The sequence below is a fragment of the Polistes canadensis genome, unplaced genomic scaffold (assembly GCF_001313835.1).
Source record: "Polistes canadensis isolate GaletaPanama2010 unplaced genomic scaffold, ASM131383v1 scaffold_7, whole genome shotgun sequence".
Taxonomy (NCBI): domain Eukaryota; kingdom Metazoa; phylum Arthropoda; class Insecta; order Hymenoptera; family Vespidae; genus Polistes; species Polistes canadensis.
Window position 1 is genome coordinate 792,225 of NW_014569554.1, and position 11,238 is coordinate 803,462.

General features: G+C 28.1%; 1 protein-coding gene across 8 annotated transcripts in view; it reads left to right on the plus strand.

The window, feature by feature from the left end:
• LOC106790608 (regulating synaptic membrane exocytosis protein 2) overlaps positions 1–11,238 on the plus strand; it is a 71,454-nt gene that overhangs the window by 23,357 nt on the left and 36,859 nt on the right. For 7 of the 8 annotated variants that reach the window (XM_014755645.1, XM_014755662.1, XM_014755670.1 and 4 more), the window contains exons 3-9: positions 4,340–4,418; positions 5,277–5,436; positions 5,705–5,953; positions 8,400–8,556; positions 9,143–9,460; positions 10,246–10,453; positions 10,878–11,050. In XM_014755645.1, coding sequence (XP_014611131.1) covers positions 4,340–4,418; positions 5,277–5,436; positions 5,705–5,953; positions 8,400–8,556; positions 9,143–9,460; positions 10,246–10,453; positions 10,878–11,050 — 1,344 coding nt within the window. The remainder of the gene's footprint in view (positions 1–4,339; positions 4,419–5,276; positions 5,437–5,704; positions 5,954–8,399; positions 8,557–9,142; positions 9,461–10,245; positions 10,454–10,877; positions 11,051–11,238) is intronic. The other variant, XM_014755654.1, reaches the window with a different exon arrangement.

Sequence of the window (11,238 nt, forward strand, 5' to 3'; positions counted from 1 at the left end):
TTTTTTTTTTTTTTTTTTTTTTTTTTTTTTTTGATTATTTCAAATTAAATAAATTGAGACAAATGTGTGTAAGAAAAATCAAAGATAAAATGTAATTATCTCTATGTAAATTGTTTTATTATCACAATTATTATTTTTCTTAAAAGGAACAATTAAATAATGATAGTAAAAATTTAGAATGAACGTTTGAAAAGTATCATCACGTATTCGACATGAAAACAAAAGCACGAGTAATTGAAAGAATGATTGTCGTCTGGAGTCATGATCATTATCCATGTAATAAGATTAAAGACACGATTTACAACGTGGAAGGACATATTAAAATTATACGAGCGAATCGTGATGAAATCTAAAATGGTAATAAAAAACGGAATATGTACGTGCTTGTGTCAGCAAATTCGTAAAAGGAAACGGGGATAAATTGATTAGCGTATAGGTAAAAACTTTTTTTTTCTGCTTGTTGTTTATTCGAATATTAAATTATTCGCTTGACATAAATCCAAAATAGATATCAAAATTTGAATATTGATAATTCTCAAAGCATATTATTGTCCGATTTTTTATTTTGCATTTTATTTTATTTCATTTCCTTTTCCTACCTTTTTTTTCTTTTGTTATAAATTCGAATATGTTGTAAGATGGACGGATGTCTTGCATAAAATCGTTTAGGATAACGTAATCGATAGTTTAGTAATGTTGCTTTGAAAGCCGCCAATTATAATTGAATCGTCGATGACCAAAGAGCAGGTATTAATTAGTCAGATGATTAATTATGCGATTGTGTATTCAGATCGACTACTTACGATGACATTACCATAACCAGTTAAACGGGCACAGAAACGTATGCACGTAACATTGGAATCTCTCCGACATGGAATTATAAAGCTACGATCTCAAAACGTTCCATCATCTGTTAGAAGGTCACCCATGATGGATGATAACTAAATCTGTCACGTGACCACACCGCAAGATTTCTAATCAAAATCGATTTTTTTCTTTCCCTTCGTAAAAGATTAAAATTTACTTTTATATATGTATATATATATATTTTTTTTTGTATTACTTTTACCGAGGTTAAATAAATAGAAACAAAAAATTGATCACTTTCATTCTTATTAAACAATATACATTTAAGTGTCTCTTATATTGTTACTTAAAAAAATAAAAATTAAATTTATATACGAAGTTTTGTGTGGCGCAGAAACAAAAAAATCATTCGAATTTTAGTTTATTAATTTCCTACATTAGCATTTTCTATATATCTTTATTTTTTTTAAATAAACAAAATATATAATTTTACACAATTATTTAAAGAGATTTGAATTATTTCATTTTTAAGGAAAAAAGAGAAAAAGTTAATTTTAATTTTTTAAATTATTAACAAAATCGATTTTGTTGTAACAATATTATTTAAATAATCAAATAAATAAGGAATAAATTTTTGTTTGAAAATGACGTTGGTTTCAAATATCTACCATTTTCCGTTCCGAAGATATCATCCTGGAAAGATTTCCATTCATAATTCTTCTAATACAGCTGTTCGTAGTAATAGTAGTAGTAGTAATCAGAGTGTGTAAATTCTCGGAATTTAAATGGGTCACAGTGCCATTGAATTATATAGGTCAGTGGGTCAATGTAAACATCTTTCATTTACATACTAATATCTTCGAAACTATAAGCCATAGAAAATTGAACAAGGTATCATTTTAAAAGCCAGAATCTTCACTATTTATTTAATCTATTGTTATTTATGAAATAGTAATTTTTTTATTAACAATATTTTTATAAACAAATTCCGACAAACTTAACTCATCTCTGTTTAATTGAACAAAATATTCGATAACCAATCTATAAAATTACATAAATTAATAAATTATTAATAAACAAATAATTTTGTATATAAAATAAACTTTTGAAACGTGTCTCATTTAGATGGGAATATAACCGGAACTACATATCCTATAAATTTGAATGACATATCATTTTAAAAGGGGAATAATTTCCATCAATATTTTTTATTTAAGAGAAGTCAAATAAAAAAAACATATTTCGATTCATTTTAATACTAGACAAAATATTATCTTACTTATTCTAGTTAAAGTGATGAAAAAGAAATGTCAGTCAATAAAAATAAAAAGAAGGAGAGAATGGTATTAAAAAAATAAAATATCTACTGAGAACAAAATTAATTTCTTTGTCGATATGTGTGTTTCGTGAAATATCGATACTGACACATGTAGATATCTCTCTAACCCTATTGGTCATTTTTTCTATCCACCATATCTCTGACTCTTGAAACCGCAAACTGACAAACATAAAACAACATCGTTTGTAGAATAATAATAGTAATAATAAAAAAATATAAAAAACTAAAATTAAAATATATGTTTCAGCTCGCTTTTTCTGTATTCATTTCTTTCTCTCTTTTTTTATATTCCCGTTTAATATATATATATATAATTTTCTTTTCGCTTCTCTTTTAATTTTACTTCGTTTTTTTTCAATTTAGAACACGCAAGACTATAGTGGAACAGAAATTCGCTTTGGTCATTCTAAATAACTGATCGGATCAAAGTAAATGAATACGTATCATATTTTTTGTTATCTCGTATACTTCACTTTCATTTCTATTTTATTATCTGTAAAAATTGATTTTTGAAAATCGAAAAAAAAAAGAAATAAAATTATTACAATTTTGGATGTCTATTTTATTTCTACTCTACGAAATGAAACGCAAACAATGGCATTAATTTTTGAAACCAAAATAGGTTATTTTACGATTGAATTATTTGTAAAAAAAAAAGAAAAAAAAAAGAAAAAAATAAATAATAATATAATTTTTTCTCTGACAACAGTAATAAATGTATATATTTAATTAAATTTTTAAATATAAAATGTATATTACATTAATTTACACGAACATTTTGAACAGATCTGAAATTAGATTTTACGAGAATGTAGGACGCAGAAAGAAATGGTGATGAAAAAGGAAGAAAAATTATTAGTAATAAAAAAAAGGGGGAAAAAGGGAAGGGTAAAGGGAGGGTGGGAAAAGAAAAAAAAAATTTCCCTAACCGATATAATTCTAATTTTACGGAAGCGTGGTTACTCGTTCGCCTAACCATGTTACAACGATATATTCTCCATACGCTTCTCTCGTACTTTCTCCATTCGCTAGACATAAATCACACGAGATTTGATCTGACGGTTAATTTCCGTCAAAGAAACGCGTCTCCGACGTGCCTACGTAAAAAACTGACGAAAAGAAAAAGAAAAAAAGAGAGAGAGAGAGAGAAAGAGAGAGAGAAAGATATCAGAATAGATTATTTTTCAAATGAAACTTTAATTGGAAAATTTTTCCCGATCAATGTGACTTCTTCGAATTTATATTATTTTTTGTTTTTTTTTTTTTTTTCTATGAGAAATAAAAGTAAAAACGCGTTTTCTTCTATATGCAAATGTTTATATCAAATTTCTGTAAAAAAAAAATAAATGATTCGTCAATGCGCGTTAGATTAAAATTCAGGTTTTTTTTCTTTTTTCTTCTTTTTTTTTTTGAGTAAACCAAAAGGTTTCATTTCCATCGAACGAATAAAAATGACAACAATTTGAGAAGAGAACGAGTAGAAAAAAAATGGTTTTCTAATTATGAATTTAATTAATTTTTATATATTTTTTTTTTTTTTGACGAGTAGTTGTGTATGTTAACAAATTTAATTAAATTGCATCAAAGTTCAACGATCTCGATTCATTTATGTATAATTATTGTGTAGTAGTCATCTTTTTTTCTTTTTCATTGAAATAATAGCAAATGTTTCCATCGAGAATAAAGGTGATTGGGGAAAAATTGGAGGAGTAGGAGTTAAGAAAATGGTATCGTTCTTCTTCTCGAAACTGACTGAATATTTGAAGAGGTCCTTGTTTCACTTGATAGACCCTCAAGGATTTTTAGATAATGTCCGAAAGATATGAGACTCTAAAAGTGAAATGACGTGAAAAATAAAGAGAATATATATACATGTATATAGAGAGAATAATAGCACAAAAAATACTACAGGGTGTTTCAAAATTTTCTTTATAATTTATTCATTTAATAAACTTTAAGGTGTCTCACACACGTGTGGAATAATTATTAAGAAAAATTTTGTATAATCTGTATATATTTTTATATTTTAAAAATTAGTGATATTGATAAATAAATCAGGATAATGTATTTTTTAAATCGACATTCGTATATGAAAACATAAAAGTTACTTTCTTTTATAGAAACGATATAACTCCGAAATTTTTCCGCATAATCATTTTGAATTAAAGACATAATTTTATTATTTTTCCTCAGTCACAAAATTGGCTCCAGCTAAAGTCACCCCAGTCGAAGAAATCCAACCAAAGGAAGACGCCATCGAAGCGATTATAAAGTGAGTAGAATTTGTGTTCTCTTATACGCGAGTAAATATTATTTTAAATTTATCAATGACACGAGAGAGGATACGAATATCGATGTGATTTAATTTTTTAAATGATACGTTAAATGATGAGATTTCAAAAGATAAAACTAAAAGAAATCAAAACATTTTAATAAGATAATCGAATGTAATAAATCACGATATCTATCCATTCTTATCGCAAAGTCGATAGGATAAATGCAACAAGTTCGAAGGCTGAGCATGATAAAAGATAAGATGATCTAATTTTAAAATAACATCTTGGAAAATCTCGTTACATTTTACAATGAGCGCAATCTTTGCGATCCTTGTTAATGGAATCGCTTAATAAAGTTAATTCACCAGACCCAACCAGATTTCTTTATTCACTCTATCACTCTCTCTCTCTCACACTTGCATTAACATCCAACTATCTATCTATCTATCTATCTATCTATCTTATCTAATCTTTTCCTTTTCTTTTCTTTTCTTTTCTTTGCCGATACCGAAGCTTTTCGTAAAATAGACGAGAAAGAAAAAAAAAAAGAAAATAATTGAGTTCTCATGCTTCGTTGGATCGGTTACGATATTTAATTGTACGAAAAGATAGAAAGATGAAAGATTAATGAACTTTCTATTCTCGCTACGCGACGCGTCGTTTCTTCCTCTTTATCTTTTCTTATCGCGGTAAATAAACATTAAAAATTTAACAAATTTTTTACAGACGAACGATCATAAATAAAAATCGATGCTTTTCTTTTTTTTGATTTGATTTGATTTGATTTGATTTGATTCACTCTTATTGCATCGTAAAGAATTATTTTCATTGTCTAATAATAAATTATGTTACAGAAAACCAGATGGGGGAAGTAAAATAAGCAGCGGGGAAGAATGTCGAGTTTGCCGGAAATCATTTGGACCGGAAGAAAGCTCGAGGACTTGCTGCGAGTGTCAACACAAAGTTTGCGAGGATTGTGCCTCATACTCGACGACAACGAATTCAAACGATCAGGTAAGTGTTCTTCTCGATGAAAATTAATTCATTTGAATTGCTGCCTACTACTTTGCCTTTTTTTAAAACGTTTCATTCATTCTTACATTTTCAAACAAAAATAACCAAAAATTAAATAAAAATTAATGTACTATTATAGTCATCTTTAAGATACAGATTATTATATACATATTTCTTTATTTTTTTATTATATTTTTGTATATATTTATATATAAAATGTGTGTGCGTGCGTGTGTGCGTGCGTGTATCATTTAATTTACTTTTATAGTCATCTTGGAGATGCAGCGTTTGTCGTCGAAAAATTGCCTCGAGGGACCAGCCAATTTTAACGCAAGATTCAACAGATTCTCTTCTCGAAGTACCGAACATTGAAGCATTGCAAAGAAGACATAGCGAAGCAAGACTTGGTAGCAAAAGTGGTAGCCAAATTGGTGGTATTGGAAGTGGCTTGGCACCACCAAGAAGTCCAGAATTGCGAAGACACTCTGACGTTTCAACATTGAAGGAACTCGAAAAGGTATATCAATCATCGAACTATTTTTTTATTTCGAAGCACATAATATGGTTTCTTTCTCATTCCAAATAACCTGATATATATATATATATAAATGTGATATTACAAATATTTCAAGATACATTTTTATCTTTAATCTTGTTAATGTTGCGTAATTTTTTCCTCGGCAATGAAAATACATTTTTTTATTATCGATGAAAATTGTTGAATTTCAAACATCATTAAACGTATTCACATATAAATATCGATTAATAAACTCAACCGGATAAATTTATTTCAAATGATATATTATATAATGCTGTTTCTTTCATTTAGAAATGTGAACATTTGTTAAATTAATTGAAAATATTCAATTGAAGCATTAATTGGATTAATTGATTATAATAAATTATGGCAAACATATTTTTCATAAATAATACGACAAAATCGAATAAAAATCTCTCATTTATATTATTATATTAATGCATGAATAATAATTGATATGAAAAATTAAAGTGACAAATTCATTGAATATATCGATATATGTAATTATTATTAATAATATTCTTGGATTATATAAGTTTATTTGTATAAAAACTTTTGAAACCATATTCTGTATCTTCCTTTCTTTGTTAAGCCGTAGATGATAATAATAAAGCCAACATGAACGATAATTATTATTGCTGCAATTTAACATGTGACCCGAGAGAAACGTTGTTTCTTAAATGTGTTTCGCTTTGAATAAACTAATAGTGATGTGTTTCATAGCGTTCTGTTGTTATCACAGAAGATGATAGCTTTGATTGCTTTATCCGTAGCTTCTTATCTACAGACACGCATATGCAAATACACACACACATCCCCATACATGCATTTATAGGAATGCTTACGAAATATGATCAAAGAATTTTTGTTTATTTAAAAAAAAAAAAGACTCGACGAACACGTCGAATCATTTTTCTTCTTGTTTTTTGTTTTTTTTATTTGAAGAAAAAGAAACAAATTAATAATAGAAAAATGTTTTTTTTATTTTTTTATATTTGAGTTTCTCTTCAATCCGTGAAATGAAAATTCGAGCAACTTTATCTATCAAATTTTTGTTCTTTTTCTTTTTTTCATTTCTATCAACGAAAAATCATGTTTTTCTCTTCTTGCTTTATCTCTGTTATTGTTTGTAATACTTGCTATCATTTCTCATAACACATGTGTATCTATGCTATCTGTGTTACACATACATATATTCATACATATAAAGTTACAAATACGTTCACAAAAATTTCTCATGTGATGTCCAATATCGATTGGGCTACCCTTTAGAAAAAAAAGAAAAAAAAAAAGAAAAACACAGGAATATATATAGTGAACGGTGAAAAATATTTTGCGGATTAAACAACAAGACTGGAAGAGAGGATTGATCGATCGGATTCGTAGTTACTTTGTGAGATTTTTTGATCAAACATATATTTCATTTCAATATATTTACGCGTCTATCAGAATATTCATGATTAATAATAACGTTGCAACGATTAAGCATAATTAAATTCAAATATTAGTTATACTTGTAAATTATCAAGTTAAAAATTAATGACAAGTATAATTTTTATTGAACGATTTAGAAAAAATAAATGCTTGGATTTTATATAAAGTAACGACGGGTGAAGAAATATCAAGGGAAAAATTTTTATTTCAATTAGCAGAAGAGCTAGGGACTGACTATCAAAAATAAAGACAGCTAAGCAAAGAATGTTCAACAAAAAAAATAATAAATACAGCTATAGATTCTTTTGGACGGAAATTTTGTCATATAAAATATTGTAAAGTCAACAAGACTAACAAAATTTGTATAAAATGTAAAAAAAACGAATGTGGACAATGTGCAATACATAATGCTGTAATTGATAAAAAATGTGCCAAAACTGCATAAATAAAAAATTCTAAAAAATATTTTGTTTAATATCCAATTGGCAAAAATATATTTCAATATTAAGATACATATATTTTTTTAATGGTAGGAATAGGTATACATGAAATGTCGGTAGGTTTAGTGTTAAAAAAAAAAAAAGGAAAATAAAAACAAACATAGTTGCAATATAAATATTAACAAATAATATGAAAAAAAGAAAAAACAGAGAAAGCATATTATTACGTACAATGAAATTACGTTTGCGAATGTTATCAAAGTGCATAACAAGCGTGTAAACATTGTATAAACATCATCGTCTATGTACATATCTCTGAGTCATGTAATATGTGTGACAACAACACGGTATACCAGCTCGTTAAATCAAGCTATCACGGATGCACATATATAACTATAAACCCCACCTACTCATACGCACACAAACACAAATACACACAGATAAACGCAGGCAGCACGCACAGAAGACGCGTATCTTGATCATTGTAAATGTGTGTACGCGCAATGGTGTAACCAGCCTCGAGCCCTAATCATCGTATCGTAATGTTGTAGTTTCGAAAGGTTGCAGGGGATCACCGAGACGACCTCAAATGGGATAGAGAATTCGGTCGTAAGAGTAAATCAAGAGGTGGATCACCGGACCGTCATCAGTCAGATAGAGGAAGAACAACGAGTCCTCAGAGAGTTATCAAAAGTTCTCAGCCTCCAGGTAAAAATCTATTTTATATAAAAATCCCTGTCTGGAAATTATTAAATAAAAATACGCGCCACACAAACGAAAGTTTTAAGATTACGAATATTTGTAATAATATCAATTATTCTATTCCGCGAGATTCTATTTAAGTTTAAACAAATTTTCATAGTTTTATCTCATTTAACAAGAAAAATAATTCATTTAAAGTATTCTCAGTAAAAAAAAAGTCATGTATAAATATTTAAATCCTTTACATACTTTTCTTGGAACTTTTCTAGTATTACTGTTTTTTATTATGATAATAATAATAATAATAATAATAATAATATATTAATATTGTTATATTATATATATAAAAAAAAAGGGATAATTGAATAAATGATAATATGATTATTTAATATAACACGCGTAATATTCTTACATTGATATATAAAAGATGTACTTATTGTCAAAATTGTAAACACATTATCGTATTAAAAATTTCTTGAAAAAAATATGTGAATACAATAAAATCCCGCAATAATATCATAAATCATTTTCTTTCTTCTTATTGTAAATAAATTGAAATATTAAAGTTAGTCATTAATCTTTCTCGAAATAGTCGAGCCGGAAATGGTGGGTACAGGTGACATGGACGAGGAAGAGGAACGAAGACGACGAGCCAATCGTCGTGACGGTAGCTCAGGTCGTCGTAAATCTCGCGTGACAAGACAGAGATCTTACGACGACGAGATCAAAACAGCTGGGACGGTTAGCGGAAGTACGAATCAGACTCCACATCCGGATACGGGTCTTGGTCTTCCGGTTCAACTACCAAGACGTGCTTCTGCTTACGACGTTTACACGCCACCCGGAAGTGCTGGCCTAAACGCGGCCGCCATTGCTTCGGCACAACAAAGGACCTCCATTTCGGCTCAAGGTGCCATTTTATTGATTTTTATCCTCTTATTTACGAACATACGATAGATAATCTCATATCTTTAATCTTATTAATTTTTTGTTTTGTTTTGTTTTTATTTACAACAAAATTCAACAATTTAATTTCTTATTTAATCAGTTATTTCTCTCGTCCAAAAATAAAATTCTTAATGAGAAAGTATACACAGGGAACTTGGACATAAAAAAGAAGTAGAACCTAATTTAACTAAGTTGGACGTTTCGCCCCTTTATTGGGACTTCTTCAGCAACTGGAATTTTTATTTTATTATTATTTCTAATATTACGATATACATGAGGCTCATACAATATATCATTTTTTACATGTTACCTTAATCTTTATAGTTCAGCGTCTTTTTTCATTGAGTAGACATACATTTTTCTTTTTATTATTAATATTCGAAACACAAAACATCTAAACTTCGTTAAGTATTAGCTCGTTATAATTTGAAACACTCAACAAAGCTGTTGAGTGATTTTTTCATTCTTTTTTATGTCCAAGTTCCCTGTGATACTTTCTCATTTCTTATTTAATTTCTTTTGATTTATTTCAGTTGATTGTTGACACATTTATTTGGCTTACTAGCGCGACATGAATACAAATAATTTCATTTATTATTTGAATTTGATAATAAATATGTAAGTTAATTTCATGACCACATAAGTTCGTTTATTATTATTATTATTATTATTACATATTTGTAATACGATCATATGTTCGATGTAATTTAAAATAATATATTTAAAATGTTTGGGTATACAAATTAGGTGCTCGAGAACCAGAAGACAGACCAATCACGCGTAGAGCATCATTTCGCGGAGTTAAATCAATATTACCGTACGATGTTGGTGGTGAAGAAGAAAAGATCATCAACATGGATACAACAACGGTTCCTGTAGTACCACCGACTGTAACTCAACCGCCTGTTTTGATACCTGACGAGGAAAGACGTTCCAGGCGAAGGGGATCACAATTGTGAGTTCAAAAATATGTCATTTTAATTAAATTTCATTTTTGAATTATTTCTTTTTTGCATATCGCTCACACATTGTCGAGTTTGTGTCATTTATTAACAATCATCTTTCGTAATATTTTATATTCTACATGTTTTTTTTATTCGAGATTCTTATTACAAAAAATTTGTCTTCTATTTTACTTTTACATCATCGAATCTTTATTATAGTTATCGGAATTTTCCTATAACTCGAAATAAAATTCTTAAATTAAAACAGAGATTTAGATCTTCAATCATAAATAGTAAAATAATATGAAATGATAGTAGAAAAATAAGACGAGACTAAACTCTATAATAATAAATCTGTCCGTTCTATCTTGTATTATATATTTTTATATATATATATATATATATATATAAAAGAAGGATAAAATGTCTTTGTAGACCAGACATAAACGCGATAAGAGCACTAACATCGGCTCCAGGATCAGGCAAAGCTGCGCAACCAGTTGTCGTCAGCAGAGTCACCGCAGAGGAACGTGACTTACCTAGACAAGGTAGTCTTGTTGATGGGGAGGGTATTAAGATTGTTATTCATGACGTCGACAGTGATGTTGGTAAGTTTCAATAATAACAATCAAATTTACAACGTCATCGTTTTCAATTCGATTAATTTAATCATAAGTTTTAATAATTAAATAATCAATTTTCTCAATATTCACACACACTCTAATAATTAATAATAATTATTATTATTCAATTTATACTTTGTGTGTTCTGTCGAATAAAATTCATTTAAAATTAT